At 42.1% G+C, this 25370-nt stretch overlaps 1 protein-coding gene and 1 long non-coding RNA gene across 5 annotated transcripts; one reads left to right on the top strand and one right to left on the bottom strand.

The window, feature by feature from the left end:
• Positions 1-411: 411 nt before the first annotated feature.
• Positions 412-4940, bottom strand: LOC116356179 (uncharacterized). Its single transcript, XR_004204652.1, has 2 exons — positions 4644-4940; positions 412-2854 (listed from the first exon to the last, which is right to left on the bottom strand). It is a non-coding gene; the product is annotated as an uncharacterized LOC116356179 (long non-coding RNA).
• A 3269-nt stretch (positions 4941-8209) lies between these two features.
• cmtr1 (cap methyltransferase 1) lies at positions 8210-25324 on the top strand. 4 transcript variants are annotated; one of them, XM_020454900.2, is made up of 24 exons: positions 8210-8333; positions 9151-9258; positions 9387-9541; positions 9680-9838; positions 10151-10243; positions 10334-10405; positions 10520-10614; positions 15928-16000; positions 16141-16339; positions 16448-16566; positions 16677-16773; positions 16846-16978; positions 17066-17245; positions 17317-17373; positions 17479-17536; positions 17693-17761; positions 17996-18127; positions 18231-18356; positions 18473-18564; positions 19726-19794; positions 19908-19955; positions 20062-20174; positions 23454-23562; positions 23899-25324. In XM_020454900.2, exons 2-24 carry the CDS (start codon positions 9153-9155, stop codon positions 24032-24034), a joined length of 2490 nt encoding a protein of 829 aa, XP_020310489.1. In that variant the 5' UTR covers positions 8210-8333; positions 9151-9152; the 3' UTR covers positions 24035-25324. The 4 variants fall into 4 exon arrangements, with proteins under 4 accessions (XP_020310489.1, XP_020310488.1, XP_031656194.1 ...); XM_020454899.2 differs by having other exon boundaries at positions 8210-8662; XM_031800334.1 differs by having other exon boundaries at positions 16677-16978.
• Positions 25325-25370: the final 46 nt, after the last annotated feature.

Raw genomic sequence — 25370 nt, 5'->3', positions numbered from 1 at the left:
CTAGCCGTTACTGGGATGGATTTTGGAGCAGGCTGGGCCCCTAAAGGAGCTTACTGCTAACTGGGTCAGTTCTTAGCACCGGGCGGCCGTGCAGCCGTAGCCTTGACCGTGAACAGCGTTGTGCTAACCACCAGTCTGAGTCGGTGATCACTTTACTGGGACCGCAGCAATCTGCTTACTGAGCTCATTGTTCTTAAAATCTTAGTGGTACATGAAATGGGCTTGCCTCGTTAAATAAAGGTGAAATAAAAAAATTATACATGAAATGGGAAATTGGGAAAAATGTGGGCCTGCAAAAGTAAAACCATTACTGACATCTAGTGAGTAGAATCAGCATTTCATTGTAATCTGTGCTTCTTCTTTTTACTGCCAAACATGACAAGAAAGGTGAAGAATAGAAGGACAATTTCATCCGTTTATAGGTTTTTATTCATAGTATTGATACATGCTGTATCATAACAATAAACATGAATAGATATTCAAGGGTGCTTTGTGAAGCAGTCATAATTCTTCAATTCACTATGGCATTCCTAAACAACATTGTTACATTTAGCAACAATACAAAGATAGGCCTATTGTAAGCCTTTTGGTATGAAATGTAACCGTGTAAAACAAACAGCACTGTAGTGTACTATAGCTATTAAACAGCAATGACCCTTTACACTGTGTATAGAGATAACATCACTCCCCCATTGCAGCTTTCAATATCAATCATGTTCCCGAATTGAATTCTGTGTCAGTTCTTCACCAAGTTCATGTAACATTACATTGACTAAGATAAACTAGGGGTTTCAGAACTCCTACTATGTTCCTCTCACTGGTCTGGGTCTCTATAGCAGGGTCTCTATAGCAGGGTCTCTATTTAGGGTCACTATTTAGGGTCACTATTTAGGGTCACTAACCCTTTATACTGGTGAAGCTGGACATAAAAGAGACACTTCTCCTAATTGGATCACTGGAAGACTACTGGATCACCGGAAGACCACTGGATCACTGGACAACTACCAACGGCATGGTAATCTGTTCTATTGGAGAATCCAGTGTAAATCTAAGGTCTGGTTACATCCACTGTTTCCTCTAAACCAGACTAGTGGGATCCCATGGTTATGACACAGTAACCTACAGTACGTTCATGTTTACAATTACAGTATACCACTAAGAAACATACATTGTGTCGGTGATACATTCATATGCTGTCGTGTTAAATTTATTTCCCTTATTACAAAGTGTGTACTGCATGTTCTGAATCTAAAGGAAATATAAATAGTATTTCATACTAGCTATGTTAAGAGACCATATGGCCATTAATCTAAACATCCCAATTCTGACAAACATGGAGGACAACTTGGAGGAATCTCGGTGAATTCACACATACGGTGGCATTTGTCCAGTGAGGTCCATCCAGGGTGGCTGTCCTGGATGCCTGATACCAAACTGTGGTGCCGTGTGTGAATCCAGCTGGATTCCACCCAGACTAGTTCTCAAACCAATCTGGCGTCACTTTCCATGTCACTTAACCATCTACTAATCTCTTCAAGCTTCAATAATTCAGATATGTACATTATGTACATATTATGTACACACACATACATTCTTAAAAAAGTGCAAAGTGTCAGAGTGTTTTGGTGAAAAGAATGTATGTAAAAATATCAATCTTTTCACTGTGCAAAATCAAAAAGGTTCAATGGAAAAAAGTTGGGCTTGACCAAATAAAAAAAGATATTAGAAAATACAATTTGAAGCAGGTCGGTTGAGTACATTTTGAATCTTGGTCAAATGATTTTTCCTGTATTTCTTTGCATGCAAACATAGCAGACAAAGAAGGTAAAGCAAGTACCAAATGAAGGAATCTTGTCTCCAGAATCAAGAGCATTGATGATAACAGACAAAAAAACATTTTTATAATCCCTATGACCAACTGGATTCTCAGAGTTCCAAGATGCTACCATTTTGATTTCGCTCTCCTTTCCTGCCACTCGTTACATTATTCAGGAAAACACTGGATACCTTCCCTAAGACAGAGGTGCTAATCTCTGTGTACATGCCTTGCCAAACACAGACAAGAGAATGGCAATAAACAGGCGGACTGGGGAATTTCGGCAGGTTTTGAAAAATATTTGACATATTTAATATTTCTCCATTGCGATGTCTTTATTTCTTGGGTTAGGGTCTTCTTGGGTTAGCGTGAGGTAACACCATTTGGTGTTTTAAACTGATTTTAATGGATCGCTCCCTTTAAGGCACAGAATTACAAAAAGAAAATGGGTGGTTAAAGTTGAGGATGTTACCAGCTCAAGAAAACAGCTCAATAAGAATGGATTGATGTATGTTGGATGAATGACACTTTAACTGGTTTGAAAGGGAGAGGTAGTTTAAAAGAATATTGATTTTTTTAAATGGAGGGATAATCTTATATGGTCATAACTGCGCGTGTGGAACCTTAAAGTATCGATCTTCAATGTTAAACTTTTCAGAATAAGAATCTGAACTTGGTTCGTCCCAAACTTCAACCACAATGGGGGAAATCAAAGGTGCAAGGGTAACAAACAAAAACTCAACTAAAACAAAACCGTTTTAGGAAACAGAGACTAATTATTCTTGTAGTGTAAGTGGAATCCAGGGGTATTGGATATGCACCAGTAATCAATCTTATCCATGTTGTCGTCTTCAGGGTGGAAGGTCAGAGGTGTTGTGTCTTGCCTCATCTCAGCAGGTTAGCGGAGGGCTTGCAGTGCAGGGTGAGCTGTCGTGAGCTGTACCCAGACATCCCAACTCCCATCAGCCCTAGCAGCATGGCCACCCTCGACATCAAGGGGCCTTCCCGGCTCTGCAGCACGGTCTGGGCAGCTTGAGTCTGAAAGGTCAAGAGAGAGGGGTCGTCACCATGGCGACGGCAGAGAAACCTTCCATCTGGCCTGTGCTGTTCTGGAGTCCTTAAACATGTGACAGTGGTCAAGCATATTTTTCATCCCCGTGATGGTCTTACCATGGGGAAGATCCGGGCTACTGGGGGGGGGAACATAACTACAAATAATTTGTAAACTGCAAATTGACTGCAAGAAGCCCAAACAGATATAATATTTGATTCAAACTTAATAATTTCAAACCTTGATTACATTTATATACGATCAGATATATCTCTCTATTATGGGTGGGAATACTTTGGAACAGATTTCAAAATTAAAATCACTTGGAGCTGATTTGCTGGTGTTTTTACAGTCTTTTATGTTCAACAATAAATAATACAAAATGGTAAAAAAAATATTTGCTCCGAAAACCTGGGGCCAAATAAAATCAGATATAAATTGAGTTATTATTTTATCTTAGCTCTATGTTGTTAGATTATAGAAAAGAGCCTTAAAGTCAAATATATATATATTTTTGACAAGTAATTGCACATTTATGACACCACTCAGCTTCTGTGACTGAGAATGTTTATTTGAATCTAACCTGTGAGTTATCTAACTTAGCTAACTGGTGAGCTCCAAACACAGTTAATCAGGCTTGACACTTCTCGACCTGAAAAAACTAAATAGGCTTCTAAATCTAGCTGCATGGTCCTAAAATACCCATGGGGCGATTGAGAGCATGGAGCTCAGGTCATTTGACTGTAGATCTTACTAAGAGGACATTAACTTGACCCTGAAGCAGCTTGTGTCGTCAATGCATATCCATTCAAAGGCTGCAGGGGGGACTAATCCTGCTTATCCTGCTCACCCGGAAACACACTGGACACCCGCTGGGCTCTGGACGGTGACACTGTCAAGACCCTTAACTAGTCTATACAATACAATACAGGATATGGCCAGATAGATGTACAGGTAACTGACAAAATAAAGGAAACATCAACATAAACTGTCTCGGGCATTGGGCCAACACGAGCCGCAGAACAACTTCAATGTGCCTCGACATAGATTCTACAAGTGTCTGGAACTCTAATGGAGACATGCAAAACTCTTCTTCCACAAGAAATTCCATCATTTGGTGTTTTGTTGATGTTGGTGGAAAATGTTTTTTCTGATGCTGCTCCAGAATCTCTCATAAGTGGTCAATTGGGTTGGGATCTGGTGACTGAGACACACACACACACACACACACACACACACACACACACACACACACACACACACACACACACACACACACACACACACACACACACACACACACACACACACACACACACACACACACAGCCAAAACACCCAACACTTCTTTAAGACCCCTCTTTCAAAGTCACTTCTAGCCATGATAGCTAAAATAATGGGCAACAGGGCATTTGTATACATGACCCTAAGCATGATGGGATGTTAATTGCTTAATTAACTCAGGAACCACACCTGTGTGGAAGCACCTGCTTTCAATATACTTTGTATCCCTCATTTACTCAAGTGTCTCCTTTATTTTTGCAGTTACCTGTACATCGTAAAATAAGGTAAACATGCACTCAATATCAAACAGTTTTGCTTCCATTCCATATTGTTGAGTCACACAATATAGCAAAACAGTGTCAATTAATAGGTGATCAAATTATTTTGTTATTAATGTGTGAGAGTTCTATTTGATTGACAGGCTCTTCTAGACTGTGCTCTAAAGGCATATTTATCTAAGCATCTATTACCAAAATCATGCTGCTTACGCACCTGCAAGTATCTGATGTATCCAGGGGTCAGTCGAGGGATGCGGAAAAACATCTTAGCGGTCTCTAGAACCTTTTCCCAGTAGAAACCAGATCAACTCTCCAACAACCCTGAGGAGTTTATTTTTTAGCAACCTGGCTCTATGTCCCTTCTCTCTCTCCTTCTCTCACTCTGGCCTTGGTGTCCTCCACTGGGCTGAGTGCGGCGGTAGCAGCTCTCTCCTGTGTCCGAAGAACACACACGCCTGCTCAAAAACACCAACACACACCTGCACTGTCAAGGGCTGTTTTGATCTCTCCTGAGAGACTCATCCCTACAGGTGATATATAAAGCCTGGGATTGGTTGTGTAAGGAGTCACATGGTTAATGTGTTGTGTGTGTGTTGCCATTTCTCTCCCTCCCTCCCTCTCTCTCAAAGAGAGATTATTAGGCCATTGGCACAGAAGGAGAGAGCTAATATGGTGGGTTAACGTACCAAGAGGGATGTACCTTACCTTACTGTCCCTGGGCCACCCTCTGGGGATCAATGGGTCAGAAAACAATGCTGCAATGACGTTACTGGGAGAGCAGGTTAACAATTAGTGGCAAATTAGTGGCAATACAGATGATCCCATTGGGGCATGTTTTGCAGTTGTCGTTGTTGGGGAGATGACACGCATGGACATAATATAAAAAATATATACAGCACCAGTCAAACGTTTGGACACACATACTGCTTCAAGGGTTTTTCTTCATTTTTTACTATTTTCTACATTTTAGAATAAGAGTGAAGACATCAGAACGATGAAATAACACTTATGTAAATCATATAGTAATCAAAAAAGAACACCAACAAGAAGAACAGACTTGCTTGGGCCAAGAAACATGAGCAATGGACTTTAGACTGGTGGAAATCTGTCCTTTGGTCTGATGAGTCCGAATTTGAGATTTTGGGTTCCAACCACCGTGTCTTTGTGAGACGCAGAGTAGGTGAACGGATGATCTCTGCATGTGTGGTTCCCACCATGAAGCATGGAGGAGGTGGTGTGATGGTGTGGGGGTGCTTTGCTGGTGACACTGTCTGTGATTAATTTAGAAGTCAAGGCACACTTAACCAGCATGTCTACCACAGCATTTTGCAGTGATACGCCATCCCATCTGGTTTGAGCTTACTGGGACTATTATTTGTTTTTCAACTGGACAATGACCCTAAACACACCTCCAGGCTGTGTAAGGGCTATTTGATCAAGGAGAGTGATGGAGTGCTGCATTAGATAACCTGGCCTTCACAATCACCGGACCTCAACCCAATTGAGATGGTTTGGGATGAGTTGGACTGCAGAGTGAAGGAAAAGCAGTCAACAAGTGCTCAGCATATGTGGGAACACCTTCAAGACTGTTGGAAAAGCATTACTCATGAAGCTGGTTGAGAGAATGCCAAGAGTGGGCAAAGCTGTCATCAAGGCAAAGGGTGGCTACTTTGAAGAATCTAAAATCTAAGATATATTTTGATTTGTTTGACACTTTTTCAGTTACTACTTTGTTATGAATCCATAAGTGTTATTTCATTGTTTTGATGTCTTTTCCTATTATTCTACAATGTAGGTGTGTCCAAACTGGTACTGTATGTCATTCACAGTTATTGATCTGAACTAGCCTACTGTTTCAGTTCATTTTTTGGGGGGATACAGACAGCCTTTAACAGTCAGTGATGCTGTCAGTGATGCTGACAGTAGTTAGCAATAAGATCCCATCCACAGGGCATCGGCTGAGATTGTTTCCCACTTTTACCCACACCATTCAGAGCAGAGGTCGTTTGCCCTCTCATTTGGACTACCAGGGGTAGGCATCTAGATTCAGCCATGGGTCGATTGGCTAAATCTAGATTGTGGATGGATAATCAAGGAATTTAGTTCCTTGATCACATTAAGACACAATCACAAAAGTGTGTCTCTTTTTTTGTGTGTGTGAACACATGGGAGGAGTTTTCCTAAATTAAACACATTTTTAGTTGAATTCCTGGTTTCTTTTGACCCCCAAAAAATGAATAAAAATCACTCAAAATCAAATAAAATGTATTTGTCACATGCGCCGAGTACAACAGGTGTAGACTTTACCATGAAATGCTTGTTTACGAGTCCTTCCCAACAATGCCAATAATTATAAATATAAAAATAGTAACACAAGAAGAACCTCTTAAGGATCGGACCCTTTTTTATTTGATTTTTGCCTAAAACGACGTACCCAAATCTAACTGCCTATAGCTCAGGACCTGAAGCAAGGGTATGCATATTCTTGATACCATTTCAAACACTTTGAAGTTTGTGGAAATGTGAAATTAATGCAGAATATAACACATTAGATCTGGTAAAAGATAATACCAAAGAACATTTTATTTTTTTGTTTTGTTGTATTTTCTTTGATCCATCATCTATGAAATGCAAGAGAAAGGTCATTATCTGATTTAGGACTATAGGCACAATTTATATTTTGGCAAGTAGATGGCAGCAGTGTACGTGCAACATTTTAGACTGTTCCAATGAACCATTGCATATTGATCTGGTACAGGTACTCCCTGTATATAGATTAATTCAGTATATAGATGAATTATTTTGTATTGTGGGCCAACTGTTGCCGACCCATGTTTTAGTAATTCCCTATGAACAAAATGAACAACTGAGAAGTGTTGACACGCTTTCATTTGATATGTATTATTCATTTTCAATAGATGTAAAAGCCTACAATAAAAATTATGTGTCACACAATTTCAATAGGCCTAAAAACCTCTGTGCAATGTGAATGGCCTGGTGTTGGATCACATTGGTAAATTCCAAGAAGAAAATAGTTACCTTCGTTTATTTTCATGTCACGGAGATAAGATGGACTAAATTCAGAAGTACAGGTTGAATGTCACCAAAACTCACGAGACATGCACTTCATCTTGGCCTGCTAAACTTCAGAGGAAGGGATTTCCTAAAGCGCAAGAGGCATACACGCTTGTTTACAGGACACAAATGACATGGAATTGAATGCAGGACATAAGTAATTCATCTTAAGGTCGGGACTCAGGAGTGCGCATTACAGTAGCTCACGAACGTGATGCCAGTAGGGGTATATTGAGAATCCCTATCTAAATCAGGTTATCACCTCGACGACGTTGCAATTGACATGAACTCCATCAATAGCAAAACAATACAATTATTGCATTTGTTGACATGGGTTCCCTATTATAAGAAACCAAACTATACTGACTGTATATAGAGATATATATTGTATTGTTTTCTTTCTTTCAAAACAACACAAAACTAGATAGATTTGGATATTATTTTCAGAACATTGCGATTTAGCTGACAACCACAGAGGGGCGCTATTGATTGAGTGATGTGAACTGGTGTACTGTTTCTCCAGACTACAATAATACAACTATGAAGCGGGCATGGCTGTAAATGTTGTAACTATTTAATAAATAGTGTTGTTTAAATTAGTAATGCTTCAGCAGTTGTTGTCCGGTTGTTGTTTTGCACACTTCTGAATCAGGCACTTATTTTGAGCCCCATGCCACCAAAAGCGTCACTAACGTGCGTCATACATATTCGGAGGACCTTTACGATAATTCAGAAAACAGAAATTTGAACGCGCATTAACGTTGACCTCGTTTTATGCGACATTAATCACACTTTGTGCATGGAAATGAATTCTACGAAGACATAAAACGTGAATGGATATATTCTAATAAAGTGTGTCGTTGCAATGACAGGTGGAGGTTCTCTAGCCGAGAAGAAAATATTTCACGTAGCTAGCTGGTAAACAACTAGCTAGCCCGCTCACTTACAGAGGGTGAAATCGACACTTTTCACGTCAGAGGGGTGTCGGACTCAGTTTCGTTTCAGATATTCATATCAGAAAAGTGGTGAATCTTCCCATTTGTCGTTGCTAGTAGCTAGCTTGGTGCTCGTGCTTAGTCGGCAAGCAGGAGAGTAACGTTAGGGCTGTGGAATGGTCCGACTTGTTAACGTTAGTTAGCCAAACACAGCAAACAAGAGGTAAATACCTACTTCTCTTAGAGCTACCTGTAATTGCCAAGGAATTACGTAGTATAATATCTCCAATGAGGTAGCATATTACTGCAAAATTAAAACAGATAAAATGCAAGCCAATGCATTTAATCATAATCAAGACAATACACGCTAGTGACTTCATGTTCTTTGTATATGCATTTTATTTGATGGATAAGCCACATCATTGTGGCCCTATGTGATTCTATCATAGGAGAATCAAGCAATTGTTTTTTAGCGTCCAACGATATCTGGGCTATTGATGGAGAATAGGCATTTACACTGAATTACTTAATTAACTTCCCTTACATTTGAGTTTCCATCGTATTACAATGTCCAAGCAAATGTAATCAGTGAGTTTGAACTCTGTAGTGGATTACAATGAAGCAAATGCATCCCCACAGAATTGAATGAAGAAGTGTGTGAGCTATCTTTGTCTTTTCTTTGTCTTTGCCCCCCCCATCCCTCCTCCTCAGCCATGATGAAGAGAAGGGGCGAGGCGGACTCCGAACCGCTGAAACGGATTAAGAAACAACGTCTTGAGGAAGCCAGCTCAGATGAGGAGTCGCCGCTACTGACAACCAGTCAGTGAAATCACCATCACATTGCCTTGTATATAGTTCTCACTGTGCAATGAGATATTCAGGATTTGGCAGAATGTCACAGGACATGACCTGTGTTTTTGTTTGTGTGTGTTGCCACCTCCTCTCAGACTCTAGTCAGAGTGACTCCCACAGTGACTCGGAGGACCATAGACCAGGGTTCTCTATGCCCATTGTATCCCAGAATGCATCGGCCACAGACGATGCCAAACAGAGCGACGCCAACAAGTTCACCATGTACAACACCGTGTCGCAGAAACTCATGGTAAGATGACACTCACGTGTCCCATTGACTTACAAAGATAAAACTACGAGGGATCATGGATCCCAGAATGTTCCATCCCTCTTCTCATCTCTTTATCCCTCTCACATTTTTTTCTGTGTTCCCTTCTTCCACCTCCAGGCCAAAATGGGTTTCCGGGAAGGTGAGGGTCTAGGTAAGTTTGGCCAGGGGCGCAAGGAGATCATCGAGGCGTCCACTCAGAGAGGGAGGAGGGGTCTGGGACTCACGCTGCAGGGCTTCCAGGGAGAGCTCAACGTTGACTGGCAAGACGAAATTGAGGTATTACACAACAACATCATCACAGACATAAGCAAGCAGATAGCTTTGTCACACTGTCATCTCATCAGATTAAAATAGGCTGTTAGTATGGGATATTTCTCAATTCTATGTACAGTCTACAGGAGAAAAGAATGCGCTCACCAATGTAAACAACACCTTTTTCTGCCCCCTCCCTCATCCTCTATCTTCCCACTCTCTCTCTCCCCCTTTCTTCAATCCCACTCTCCTCTCTCCCCCTTTCTTCCATCCCACTCTCTCCTCTCTCTCCCCCCTCTATTCCCCCATCTCTCTGATCTCCCGCTCTCTCTCTAGCCCGGTGCTGTAGAAGAGCTGAAGTGGTTCCCAGAATGCTCCACAGAGATCCCAGATGCAGATGAGCTGAGGGGGTGGATGGCTGTGGGACCGGTACACACATCCACGTGCACTCACTTTTAACACACATTCTTCTCGATCTGTCATTCTCACTTGTGCACTATATTTTTTGGTCTATCTCAGAGGAAACTGAGGATTGAGGATGAGACAGAGTTTTGCACAGAGGATCTTCTACATAGCCTTCTGAGGTGCAAGGTGAGCCACCTAAAGAACAACCCTCTATTCAACTGCAAACAACTCATCATCAGGATATTGATTCTATAATGGCATAAGTAAGTTATGGCAGTAAAACGTGTGTGTGGTCTGCAGACAGTGTTTGACGATCTGGAGGGGGAGGAGATGAGGCGAGCTCGAACACGCTCCAACCCCTACGAGACTATTAGAGGAGCCTTCTTCCTCAACAGGTAGCCGAACTTACTGAATAACCCACTGATGTTCTAGCATCACACAAACACATGCTAGCTCACACTGCTAATGAAGCACCTGGGGCCTCATTTATTAACTGCGTACAATATATATCCCAAAATATGCATGTGATATGCAGTTTTCCCACATGGTAATTTGTTGTATGGCTACTTCAGAAATATGAACACATCACGAACAGAAAAGGTGAGGAATATATTCTGCAATGGTTATAAAAATAAGATTCTTATGTCTAATTGTTTAGATTCCAAAAGTAAAGCACTTGATCTTCACTCGTCTCATTAACGGCAAACCATTGAATGCGTAGGTGTGTCCAAACTTTTGACTGGTACTGTATGTATGCTAGTATGTAGCCACTGTAATTTTGATTTGTTGTTAGTAGCCTAAACAATGTTTCAGTATTCGCGGGAAGTCCAGCATATTTAGGTTGGGGGAAAAGTCGATGCAAAACATTGTTGAATTAACAGGTCCACAACTATTTGCCGTTGTTTTCTCTTTCTGTCACAGTCCTTTGCCAGATACAGTGTAAACATTCTGCCAATAAAGTAAATAGACTGGTAGCTTATGTCAAATATGTGACAGTATGTGTAGGCGACAGTATTTCTGTGCGATAGGAGTGCGACACCATTGCCTATTTAATCTGAGCCAATACCAAGGCAGGACACAGAAACCCAATAATCTATTGATAAACTAAATATTGAGCAACAATTCGTCCTTTGCATTGAAGTGTGGGCTGTAGCCTACTTTTACATTTCCAATATACTACTTTTCCCAAAGTTAGTGGATTCATCTATTTCAGCCACACCCGTTACTGACAGGTGTATCAAATCGAGCACACAGCCATGTAATCTCCAAAGATGAACATTGGCAGTAGAATGGTCTTACTGAAGAGCTCAGTGATTTTCAACTGGCACCGTCATAGGATGACACCTTTCCAACAAGTCAGTTCATCAAATTTCTGCCCTGCTAGAGCTGCCCCGGTCAACTGTTAAGTGCTGTTATTGTGAAGTGGAAACATCTAGGAGCAACAATGGCTCAGCCGCGAAGTGGTAGGCCACACAAGCTCACAGAATGGGACCAACGAGTGCTGAAGCGCATAGCGCGTAAAACTCATCTGTTCTTGGTTGCAACACTCACTACCAAGTTCCAAACTGCCTCTGAACGCAACGTCAACACAAGAACTCTTCTTCTGGAGTTTCATGAAATGGGTTTTTATGGCTGAGAAGCCACACACAAGCCTAAAATCGCAATGCGCAATGGTTGGACTGGTGTAAAGCTCACCTGCCCGAATACATAGTTGCCAACTGTAAAGTTAGGTGGAGGAGGAATAATGGTCTGGGGCTGTTTTTAATGGTTTTGGGCTAGACTCCTTAGTTCCAGTGAAGGGAAATGTTAATGCTACAGGATACAATGACATTCTAGATGATTCTGTGCTTCCAACTTTGTGGTAACAGTTTGGAGGAAGGCCCTTTCCTGTTTCAGCATTACAATTACAATGCCCCTCTGCACAAAGCGAGGTCCATACAGAAATTGTTTGTTGAGATCAGTGTGGATGAACTTGATTGTCCTACACAGAGCCCTGACCTCAACCCCATCGAACACCGTTGGGATAAATTGGAACGCGGACTGCGAGCCAGGCATAATCGCCCAACATCAGTGCCGACCTCACTAATGCTCTTGTGGCTGAATGGAAGCAAATCCCTGTAGCAATGTTCCAACATCTAGTGGAAAGCTTTCCCAGATGGGTGGAGGCTGTTTTAGCAGAAAAGGGGGACCAACTCCATATTAATACCCTTGATTTTGGAATGAGATGTTCAACGAGCAGGTGTCCAAATTAGAGGTCGACCGATTTATGATTTTTTCAATGCCGATGCTGATTATTGGATGACCAAAAAAAGCCAATTTTTAAAAATGGATTTGTAATAATGACAATTACAACAATACTGAATGAACACTTATTTTAACTTAATATAATACATCAATAAAATCAATTTAGCCTCAAATAAATAATGAAACATGTTCAATTTGGTTTAAATAATGCAAAAACACAAAGTGTTGGAGAAGAAAGTAAAAGTGCAATATGTACCATGTAAGAAAGCTAACGTTTAAGTTCCTTGCTCAGAACATGAGAACATATGAAAGCTGGTGGTTCCTTTTAACATTAGTCTTCAATATTCCCAGGTAAGAAGTTTTAGGTTGTAGTTATTAGAGGACAATTTCTCTCTATACCATTTTGTATTTCATTAAACTTTGACTATTGGATGTTCTTATAGGCACTTTAGTATTGCCAGTGTAACAGTATAGCTTCCGTCCCTCTCCTCGCTCCTACCTGGGCTCGAACCAGGAACACATCGACAGCAGCCACCCTCGAAGCAGCGTTACCCATGCAGAGCAAGGGGAAAAACCACTCCAAGTCTCAGAGCGAGTGACGTTTGAAACGCTACTAGCACGCACCCCGCTAACTAGCTAGCCATTTCACATCGGTTACACCAGCCTAATCTCGGGAGTTGATAGGCTTGAAGTCATAAACAGCGCAATGCTTGAAGCATTGCGAAGAGCTGCTCGCAAAACGCACGAAAGTGCTGTTTGAATGAATGCTTATGAGCCTGCTGGTGCCTACCAGCGTTCAGTCAGACTGCTCTATCAAATCATACTTAATTATAACATAATAACACACAGAAATACGAGCCTTAGGTCATTAATATGGTCGAATCTGGAAACTATCATCTCGAAAACAAGACGTTTATTCTTTCAGTGAAACACGGAACCGTTCTTGATTTTATCTAACGGGTGGCATCCATAAGTCTAAATATTCCTGTTACATTGCACAACCTTCAATGTTATGTCATAATTACGTAAAATTCTGGCAAATTAGGCGGCCCAAACTGTTGCATATACACTGACTCTGCGTGCAATGAACGCAAGAGAAGTGACACAATTTCACCTGGTTAATATTGCCTGCTAACCTGGATTTCTTTTAGCTAAATATGCAGGTTTAAAAATATATACTTCTGTGTATTGATTTTAAGAAAGGCATGGATGTTTATGGTTAGGTACACATTGGAGCAACGGCAGTCCTTTTTCACGAATACGTACCGCATCGATTATATGCAACGCAGGACACGCTAGATAAACTAGTAATATCATCAACCATGTGTAGGTAACTATTGATTATGATTGATTGATTGATTGTTTTTTATAAGCTAAGTTTAATGCTAGCTAGCAACATACCTTGGCTTACTGCATTCGCGTAACAGGCAGGCTCCTCGTGGAGTGCAATGTAATCAGGTGGTTAGAGCGTTGGACTAGTTAACTGTAAGGTTGCAAGATTGAATCCCCGAGCTGACAAGGTAAAAATCTGTCGTTCTGCCCCTGAACAAGGCAGTTAACCCACCGTTCCTAGACCGTCATTGAAAGTAAAAATGTGTTCTTAACTGACTTGCCTCGTTAAATAAAGATTAAATGAAGGTGTAAAAAAAAAAAGGCCAAATCGGTGTCCGAAAATACCGATTTCCGATTGTTATGAAAACTTGAAATCGGCCATTCCGATTAATCAGTCGTCCTCTTGTCCAAATACTTTTGTTCATGTAGTGTACAGGCAATCTTGCAGACTGGCACTCGCTATAGGTAGCATGCATGTTTAGTTTGAAAAAGTCACTGCAAAAATATTCTGGCTGCACCTCTACAGAAATGTGATCAAATGCCATTGCTCTTTCTTTTACAAACTGGTGTGGCCTAATTCCAATAGTGACAAATTATACAGCAAATAAAGGGTGTTAGTATCACCATAAAATGTGAATGCAGGGTGTTTTCCAGGCAGAGCTTTATTGCTGCGTATGTACAGTCGTGGCCATAGGTTTTGAGAATGACACAAATATTAATTTTCACCAAGTCTGCTGCCTCAGTTTGTATGATGGCAATTTGCATATACTCCAGAATGTTATGAAGAGTGATTAGATGAATTGCAATTAATTGCAAAGTCCCTCATTGCCATGCAAATGAACTGAATCCCCCCAAAAACATTTCCACTGCATTTCAGCCCTGCCACAAAAGTACAAGCTGACATGTCAGTGATTCTCTCGTTAACACAGGTGTGAGTGTTAACGAGGACAAGGCTGGAGATCACTCTGTCATGCTGATTGAGTTTAAAAAACAGACTGGAAGCTTCAAAAGCAGGGTGGTGCTTGGTATCATTGTTCTTCCTCTGTCAACCATGGCTACCTGCAAGGAAACACGTGCCGTCGTCATTGCTTTGCCCACAAAGGACTTCACAGGCAAGGATGTTGTTGCCAGTAAGATTGCACCTAAATCAACCATTTATCGGATCATCAAGAACTTCAAGGAGAGAGGTTTAATTGTTGTGAAGAAGGCTTCAGGGCGCCCAAGAAAGTCCAGCAAGCTCCAGGACCGTCTCCTAAAGTTGATTCAGCTGCGGGATCAGGGCACCACCAGTACAGAGAGCTTGCTCAGGAATGGCAGCAGGCAGGTGTGAGTGCATCTGCACGCACAGTGAGGTGAAGACTTTTGGAGGATGGTGTCACAATTTTGCCTAAGAACACAGCCATGAATAAAGAATGGTACCAACACATCCTCCGAGAGCAACTTCTCCCAACCATCCAGGAACAGTTTGGTGACGAACAATGCCTTTTCCAGCATGATGGAGCACCTTGCCATAAGGCAAAAGTGATAACTAAGTGGCTCGGGAACATCGATATTTTGGGTCCATGGCCAGGAAACTCCCCAGACCTTAATCCCATTGAGAACTTGTGGTCAATCCTCAAGAGGCGGGTGGACAAACAAAAGCCCACAAATTCTGACAAACATCTGACCAAGCATTGATTATGCAAGAATGGGCTGCCATCAGTCAGGATGTGGCCCAGAAGTTAATTGACAGCATACCAGGGAGGATTGCAGAGTACTTGAAAATGAAGGGTCAACACTGCCAATTTTGACTCTTTGCAGCAACGTAATTGTCAGTAAAAGCCTTTGACACTTATGAAATGCTTGTAATTATACTTCAGTATTCCATAGTAACATCTGACAAAAATATCTAAAGACACTGAAGGCAGCAGACTTTGTGAAAGTTAATATTTGTGTCATTCTCAACTTTTGGCCATGACTGTATAGTGTGCGCCAAGTTTATAAATCTCAATATTTTGGGGCGTACGTATTCTTTTCAGAAATGGCACACGCAGATATTAAGTGTCAAATTTACGCCAAGGTTCTAAATGAGGCCCCCGGCTTTTTACTTACAGTAGCTGATAATAATGACTGTCTGTTTGTTTTCTTTCTAGAGCGGCTATGAAGATGGCCAACATGGATCACGTCTTTGACGGCATGTTCACCAACCCAAAGGATTCACAAGGGGTGAGTGACCCTTTCCATTCACACTTGATCTAGTCAATGAAAGTGACATTTAGCAAATGCATATTTAGTAGATATTTGTGACTGGTGTCCAGGTGTTAGGTGATAAAGGTGTGTTTTTGTCCGTGTCTCTCCCCATGCAGAAGCCCCAGACGCGAGAGCGCGAGGGGGAGCTGCTGTATTTCGGGGATGTGTGTGCGGGGCCGGGGGGATTCTCAGAGTACATCCTGTGGCGGCGGCGCTGGCATGCCAAGGGATTCGGTATGACCCTCAAAGGACCCTGCGACTTCAAACTGGAAGACTTCTACGCCGCACCCAGCGAACTGTTTGAACCCTACTACGGTATGTACCATGATGGATCCCATGTGCTGATCGTCAAATATGGTTGGAACAAATTGGAATAAGATCTTATGGTCATCGTCTTCGCTTTTCACCCTCCCTGTGGCTCAGGGGAAGGCGGGGTGGACGGGGATGGTGACATCACTCGTCCGGAGAACATCAGTGCCTTCCGGAATTTCATCATGGAGAGTACAGAGAGGAGAGGACTTCACTTCCTTATGGCTGACGGGGTGAGTTGGAGTCTTCATGGCACTGTGTCATCATTGGCCAAAGGCTTCGTGAGATGTGTTCTGATTGGTAGGGTGTGATGTTGAGCACATCTTTGTTTCCTGATTGGTAGGGGTTCTCAGTGGAGGGGCAGGAGAACATCCAGGAGATTCTGAGCAAACAACTACTGCTCTGTCAGTTCCTCACCGCAATGTCTGTGCTCCGGACAGGTACGTCTGTCTGTATCTTACTATCCAGAAGTGTAAGGACAGTGAGTGACTTGTGTTCTCTGTCTCCCCCAGGTGGTCACTTCGTGTGTAAGACCTTTGACCTGTTCACACCGTTCAGTGTGGGGCTGGTGTACCTGCTCTACCTCTGCTTCGACCGGGTGTCCCTCTTCAAACCCATCACCAGCAGGCCCGCCAACTCCGAGAGGTGTGTGTAAATGCTGTTGAGGCCAATACTATTTACTTTGACCAATACCTATTAGCTATGTTCTGACATTATATCCTTGGTTTTCAGATACATTGTGTGTCGCGGTCTGAAGCCTGGTTCAGATCCGGTCAGGGAGTACATGTTCACTGTCAACCTGAAGCTCAACCACCTGAGGAACTCGGAGTCTGACGTCAACGAGGTGATGCCCATCGAACTCATCAAAGGAGACACTGAGTTCTACAACCACATGATCAACTCTAACGAGAGGTAGAAAGACACACACACACACACACACACAAATAAACAAAGGCTTTATAATCATCCATGTCTCCCTGCAGCCACTGTGTAGTCCAGATCAAAGCCCTGGCTAAGATCCATGCCTACGTCTTAGACGCGTGAGTTACCTACCCTCTCCTTTCTACTGTTCCAATCAGTGTAAACGTGTTGGAATGTAGTGTACCTGCATGTGCAAGTACAATCTGACTGTTGTGTATTGTCAGGACCCTGTCAGAGGCCAGGCAGGCTGATATCCGGAAGGAGTGTCTGAAGCTTTGGGGGGTGAGTAGTACTGAGGACTTAGTGAGGGCTGGTCAGTGTGTATAGAGACTGGTATCTGAGCAATTCAATCATCTCGCTTCATAGCACTCACTAGTTATTTGTTTATTTATGTCTCTCTCTCTCTCTCTGTGTGTCTCTCTCTTTCTGTCTCTTTAGATCCCTGATAAGGCCAGAGTCACTCATGTCTCTTCAGACCCCAATTCCAAATTCTATGAGCTGATGAAGGTGAGATTGTGGCCTCCCATCCCTTACCTAGTATCAAGGAAAGGGTGTGTTTGATACGGTAGTCTGTAGTACATAGTCACACTGAACTGTGTGCATTTAATTGTCTGTATGGTGATAGTGTTTTTATCACCATGTGTTTGATCATGTATTTGTAGAATTGAACGTTCTCTTTTTTTCTGTCTCACTCTCTCTTTATCTCTTATCTATGTCTCTCTCTTTGCCTATGTCTCTCAGGGTTCTGACATCGAGTTGTTGAACTCCAAGCCCACCCCTCTGAGCTCCACCACTCTGGATAAGGTGCACCATGTCCTGGACTACCGGTGTATTGTGGGAGGAGGGGAACAGCTCTTCCTGTTAGGTCTTGGGGTGAGAGATCTGGGCCATGATCATCTCAGCAGAAGTTATCGTTATTCACAAATAGACATGGGTATGCCACTCTTCTCATGCTTCTTTCTCTCTCTCTCTACAGAAGTCTCAGATCTACACCTGGGACGGCAAGCATCCTCTGCGCTGGAGGAAGCTGGAGAACTTCAAGCTGGAGCTGCCGAGAGAGACCCTGCTCAGTGTAGAGATTGTCCAGGAGCTGAAGGGAGAGGTGAGAGAGGAGAGGACGAGATGGGGGAGGGAGGAGGTTGAATAGGGGAAGGCAAAGGAAGAGACTAAGTAATTACTATGGTTGTTTACCTTTTTTTAAATGTTTGTTGAACACAGGGTAAAGCCCAGCGCAGGATTAACGCAGTACATGTGCTAGATGCCCTGGTTCTCAACGGCACTGACGTTCGGGTACAGCACTTCAACCAACGGTGAGGCAACAACCCTAACCTTCACCCAGGAGTGAAAGTAGATTTAACGGAGTGGCTACGGATCTGACTTTTCTGGACCCCTCTTTCCCACAGCTAAAGTCCTGAAGCTTCTGCACATGTGTGGGATTCTCTACTTTCTGACTCTGCTCTACTCGTAGAGAACCGGCAACTCTGCTAGGGTGCTCATTTACTAAAGTTAGATCAGCACATACAACGTTACTGTAAAATTAAAAACACCACCTAATTTCTTATGAGATTATAGTATGATTGTGCGAATGGTGAAATGTTTCTCTCATGTGGCCTAAACTCAATAGCGCGCCACTAGGCAAAATGTGTGCTTACAGTTACTTTACTTTATCTACATGTTGTTAGGTTACAGCCATTCATCTACACACAATGCCCCGTAATGACAAAGTGGAAACAGGTTTTTAGAAATGTTTGCAAATTTATTAAAAAAAATACTGAAACTGAAATACCTTATTATGTAAGTATTCAGACCCTTTATTATGAGACTGGAAATTGAGTTCAGGTGCATCCTGTTTCCATTGATCATCCTTGAGATGTTTCTACAACTTGATTGGAGTCTACCTGTGGTAAATTTAATTGATTGGACATGATTTGGAAAGGCACACACCGGAACAAAATGTGGGAAAAGTCGAGACTTCGAATACTTTCAGAACGCACTGTATATTTAAAATAAACCCAGGTTGGCTATGCTACAGTTTACCATCTGCTCTAAAATACTATCATTTTACATTATTCAAAACAACACTGGGCTACTTCTAATCAACACTGTATAACACAAGAAGATCTAAATGCATATCCCCATGAAACTGATTGAGATCAAATGGTTGGTATGCAGATGCTGCATGGACGTTTCCAGTAAAACAGTGAACAATTATCTTTCACCATTGACATTGAGAAATGTAAAGGGAGGGTGACCATACAAATGTGTGCTTAATGTAGTGTGTAAACGTGTAAAACGTGATTTGGATCTTCGGCTCAGGGATCCATGGAGCCGCAGCCTCTGCCTAGATTAACATTTTGGATAGAAGATTCTGGGCCTAATAGTACCAGACCGTACTGGCTTACTTCCACACCTGCCTTTACCTTATCTGGTGATTACATATATTGTTGCTGAACTGTGGTCACTGTCTCCAGAATTCAGATGGCGGAGAAGTTTGTGAGGGCCGTGTCCAAGCCAAGCCGACCAGACATGAACCCTATCAGGTAACAACCCTACACTCTTAACTTTTTTTTCTGCTTGAATAAGAATAAATATGAAGGGAAGATCTGGAGGAATTTTTTGGGAAGTCCTAATGTTTCTCTGCTTTTCTCCTCAGAGTGAAAGAGGTGTACAGGCTGGAGGAGATGGACAAGATCTTTGTCAGGTATGAGAAGGTTAATGCTATTGCCATAGTCCACATTTGAGACGGAGAACTTTGCATTAGTCTAAGAATGTATAAATAAATGAATGAATATTCCTCAACCGCCTAGACTGGAAATGAAGGTGACTAAGAGTTCAGGAGGAGTCCCTCGTCTGTCCTACACTGGCCGGGACGACCGCCACTTCCTCCCGAATGGCCTATACATCATCAAAACTATCAACGGTATGTACTTTCGCTAAGGTGACATACATTGCATTCGGAAAGTATTAAGACCCCTTGGCTTTTTCCACATTTTGTTATGTTACTGGCTTATTCTAAAATGGATTAACAATTTGTTTTCTCATCAATCTACACACAATACCCCATAATGACAAAGCAAAAACAGGTTTAGAAATGTTAGCAATTTTTTTAAATAAACTGATATCACATTTACATAAGTATTCAGACCCTTTACTCAGTACTTTGTTGAAGCACCTTTGGCAGCGATTACAGCCTCAAGTTTTCTTTGCTATGACGCTACAAGCTTGGCACACCGGTATTTGGGGAGTTTCTCCCATTCCTCTCTGCAGATCCTCTCAATCTCGTCAGGTTTGATGGGGAGCTTCGCTGCACAGCTATTTTCAGGTCTCTCCAGAGATGTTAGTTTGGGTTCAAGACCGGCCTCTGGCTGGGGCACTCAAGGACAAACATCCCCACAGCATGATGCTGCCACCAACATGCTTCACCGTACAGATGGTGCCAGGTTTCCTCCAGACATGACGCTTGCCATTCAGGCCAAAGATTTCAGTCTTGGGTTTCATTAGACCAGAGAATCTTGTTTCTCATGGTCTGAGAGTCCTTTAGGTGCCTTTTGGTAAACTCTAAGCAGACTGTCTTGTACCTTTTACTGAGGAGTGGCTTCCGTCTGGTCGCTCAACCATAAAGGCCTGATTGGTTGAGTGCTGCAGAGATAGTTGTCCTTCTGGAAAGTTGATTGCTCACTTTGGCCAGGCGGCCAGCTCTAAAACTAGTCTTGGTGGTTCCAAACTTCTTCCATTTAAGAATGATGCAGGCCACTGTGTTCTTGGGGACCTTCAATGCTGTAGACACTTTTGTGTCCTTCCCCAGTTCTGTGCCTCAACACAAACCTGTCTCTGAGCTCTACAGACCATTCCTTCGACCTCATGGCTTGGTTTTTGCTCTGACATGCACTGTCAACTGTGGGACCTTTATATAGACAAGTGTGTGCCTTTTCCAAATCATGTCCAATCAATTGAACTTACCACAGGTGGACTCCAATCAAGTTGTAGAAACATCTCAAGGATGATCAATGGAAATAGGATACACCTGAGCTCAATTTCGAGTCTTATGGCAAAGGGTCTGAATACTTAGTCAAAAGTTTGGACACACTTAATACATTGAATTTTTTACTATTTTCTACATTGTAGAATAATAGTGAAGACATCAAAACTATGAAATAACACATGCAATCATGTAGTAACCCAAAAAGTGTTAAACTAATTAAAATATATTTTTGATTCTTTGCCTTGATGACAACTTTGCACACTCTTGGCATTCTCTCAAAAAGCTTCACCTGGAATGCTTTTCCAACAGTCTTGAAGGAGTTCCCACATATGCTGAGCACTTGTTGGCTGCTTTTCCTTCACTCTGTGGTCCAACTCATCCAAAACCATCTCAATTGAGTTGAGGTCAGTGATTGTGGAGGCCAGTTCATCTGATGCAGCACTCCATCACTCTCCTTGATCAAATAGCCCTTACCAGCAAAGCACCATCACACCACCTCCTCCATGCTTAAAGGTGGGAACCACACATGCGGAGATCGCCTACTCTGCGTCTCACAAAGACAACGCAGTTTGAACCAAAAATCTCATATTTGGACTCATCAGACCAAAGGACAAATTTCCACTGGTTTAGTGTCCATTGCTCGTGTTTCTTGTCCCAAGCAAGTCTCTTCTTATTATTGGTGTACATTAGTAGTGGTCTCATTGCAGCAATTCAACCATGAAGGCCTGATTCACGCAGTCTCCTCTGAACAGTTGCTGTTGAGATGTCTCTGTTACTTGAACTCTGTGAAGCATTTATCAATTTCTGAGTCTAGTAACTCTCCTCTGCAGCAGAGGTAAACCGGGGTCTTCCTTTCCTGTGGCGGTCCTCATGAGAGCCAGTTTCATCATAGCGCTGGATGGTTTTGTGACTGCACTTGAAGAAACTTTCAAAGTTCTTGAAATTTTCCAGATTGGATGACCTTCATGTCTTAAAGTAGTGATGGACTGTTGTTTCTCTTTGCTTATTTGAGCTGTTCTTGCCATAATATGGACTTGATCTTTTACCACATAGGGCTATCTTCTGTATACCCCCCTACCTTGTAACAACACAACTGATTGGCTCAAACGCATTAAGAAGGAAAGACATTTCACAAATGTATTTTTATCAAGGCAAACCTGTTAATTGAGAGAATACCAAGAGTATGTAAAGCTATCAAGGCAAAGGGTGGCTACTTTGAAGAATCTCATATTAAATATATAGTTTTGATGTCTTCACTATTATTCTACAATGTAGGTATGTCCAAATGTTTGACTGATACTGTATGTATAAAACATTATAAACAGAAGTACATTATTTACATTAGCAAAAACGTTTAAAAAAAAATTTTAAAAACGTTTTTGTTTGTTATTATGGGGTATTGTGTGTAGATTGAGTAATTTTGTAATTTTTTTTATACATTTTAGAATAAGGCTGTAAAGTAAACAAATGTGGAAAATAGGAAGTAGTCTGAATACTTTACAAATGCACTGTATATTATCAAAGAGCATCAATGGTAGGAGAGTGTGGATTTATGTATACTGAACAAAAATAAAAACGCAACATGTAAAGTCAAAGATGCCAGACAATTTCCATGTGCACAAAAAGGTTATTTCTCTAAAATGTTATGCCCAAATTGGTTTGTTATCCCTGTCAGTGACAATTTCTCCTTTGTCAAGATAATCCATTCACCTGACTGGTGTGGCATATCAGTATGCTGATTAAACAGCATGGTCATTACACAGGTGCTCCTTATGCTGGAGACAATAAAAGGCCACTCTAAAATGTGCAGTTTTGTCACACAACACAATGTCACAGATGTCTCAAGTTTTGAGGGAGCGTGCAATTGGCATTCTGACTACAGGAATGTCCATGAGAGCTATTGCCAGATAATTACATTTTAATTTCTCTACCATAAGCCGCCTCCAACATCGTTTTAGAGAATTTGGCAGCCTCACAACCACAGACCACATGTATGGAGTCGTGTGGGACCTAATGAATTTATTTCAATTGATTGATTTCCTTAAATGAACTGCAACTCAGTATAGTCTTTGAAATGTTTGCATGTTGTGTTTATATTTTTGTTGTGTGTGTGTGTGTGTGTGTGTGTGTGTGTGAGAGAAAGGTAGAGCATTTCTGCTCTAGGATACAGGAGTCTGGATGTTTTCTCACAGACATTTCTCTTCCTCTGACGTGCAGATCCCTGGACGATGGCGTACAGTAAGAACACCAAGAGGAAGTTTTTCTTCAACAAGATGACTAAACAGTCCACTTACGACCTGCCAGCCAATTCTGTGGCCCCGTTCCAGTGCGTACCACTATGCACCGGTCTCAAATCTGTGTGGTAGACTAGGATATGTGCGACAAGGAATTGTCTGCATGTTTTTGCATCTGAACCTAGTCTACTCTAGACAGGGGGTCTCAAACCTCTCCTCTGGGACCTCCAGACATTTCACAATTGTGTTGTAGCCCTGACCTACCCCAACTCAAGTGCTTGATGATTAGTTGAGAAGTTGGATCAGGTGTGCTAGCTTCCATCAAATACATGGAATGGCTGGACATCCCCAAGGAGCGGTATGAAATTGATTGAAAGGTTATTGAACTGAATATGTCGTTTCTAATTTGTGTGTGTGTGTCTCCTCAGCGTCTGCCATACAGAGCGTCTGTTCTGGGCGTGGGAGGACGGGGTCAGAGTTCACGACTCCCAGACGCGGGTTGACCCTGAGAAGCTGTCTAAGGACAATGTGCTTTCCTTCATCCACCAGCACTACCAGCCCTGAGCCACCAGGGGGAGCCCCCCAGACACATAGAATATTGCCATAGACAGATAACAGTACCCTGCACATGGTTTGGCAAACTGGCATTCACAAAATGTTCATGGGCGCTATTTTGGCTTGAAAAAAAATTGGCGGTTAGAAGTGGATTATAATAAAATGTTTGGTGCCAACATGAAGGACAGTTTGCCTAACTCTATGGCTCTTTGAGACAGCTCTCCCTGTAATTATGTTACAAAGACCACTCTCTCCTCTCTCTACTGCCCCAAGCTCTATGTATCAGATCAGATCCACTGTACAGAATGCAGCTTAGAAGTGATTTTAATACTTTATGAAAACCAACATTGACAAGCTGTCACATTACGTGTTGCATTGCATGCTCCTGTTTTTTCTATTGATTCCATGCCCCCCCCGTCCCTTTGCTTGTATTCATGCCATGCCTCCATGATTTGCAGTGTGTTTGTGTACAAGATGCGGTGGTGTACTCTAATTTAGAACCTCTCCGAAGCTCAAGCACTACATATGTTTTTGTCTGAAACTGAAAACCTCCCATTGTGCCTTTTTTAAAGGGATACTTTGGGATTTTGGCAATGAGGTCCTTTTCTACTTCCAGAGTCAGATGAACTCATGGATACCATTTTTGTCTCTGTGTCCAGTATGAAGGAAGTTAGATGTAGTTTCCCTTTAAGGCACTGCACTATACGTCCTGGTATGCCTGACTTTCAAAACGGAGTGCAATCATCTCACCCACCCAGCTTGTTTTTACCCTCCAAGATCTTTACTGGAGTGCCTAGCCAGTCAAGATCTTCTCCTTTCAGCAACAACTAAACCTTTGTACACATGGGGAGTGGTGAGATGTAGCATAACTAGTGCCCAGAGCAGGGTTGGGGTCCAATCCATTTCAATTCCGAAAGTAAACCAAATTCCAATTCCACATTTTCCTCATCAAAGATAATTGGAATTGCAGTGTACTTCCTGAATTGACTGGAATTTACCACAACCCTGGTCAGGGAAAAACTCCTGGCCTTCATTGAAAAATGGGGTTATATCAAATACAGCCTTCCATGCATTCTAGCCTGTCTGTCTAGGGGATTAATGGGGGTTTCAGGTTTTGGGCCTTACTTTCTACTCGTCGTCACCGTGTTTATTATGTTGCATCCTGTTTCCTTGCTCCGCTGTCCTAGTTTTGTTTAGTTTGTGAAATTTTAAGGGGATGAGGTAAACATTTTCTTTGTTTCAAACCCTGTTGATGATAATGTAGTAATAAAAATAAGTTTGTTCTTCCCAGAAACCTTTTCCCCGGGCCCAGTTGTCCTTTACACACACAATAACTCCTGCCCTC

The sequence above is a fragment of the Oncorhynchus kisutch genome, linkage group LG21 (assembly GCF_002021735.2).
Source record: "Oncorhynchus kisutch isolate 150728-3 linkage group LG21, Okis_V2, whole genome shotgun sequence".
In the NCBI taxonomy this organism is placed as follows: domain Eukaryota; kingdom Metazoa; phylum Chordata; class Actinopteri; order Salmoniformes; family Salmonidae; genus Oncorhynchus; species Oncorhynchus kisutch.
The sequence above is the reverse complement of the archived record's forward strand: the minus strand, read 5'-3'. Positions and strand labels throughout refer to the sequence as shown.

What these genes read in the sequence shown, in the direction of transcription:
- cmtr1 (XM_031800334.1), top strand. Translation starts at nt 9,153, where the DNA reads ATGATGAAGAGAAGGGGCGAGGCGGACTCCGAACCGCTGAAACGGATT. An exon ending in GTCGCCGCTACTGACAACCA is followed by an intron (nt 9,259 to 9,386) that starts GTCAGTGAAATC and finishes ACCTCCTCTCAG; the next exon opens with ACTCTAGTCAGAGTGACTCC. An exon ending in TCCAGGAGCTGAAGGGAGAG is followed by an intron (nt 18,357 to 18,472) that starts GTGAGAGAGGAG and finishes TGTTGAACACAG; the next exon opens with GGTAAAGCCCAGCGCAGGAT.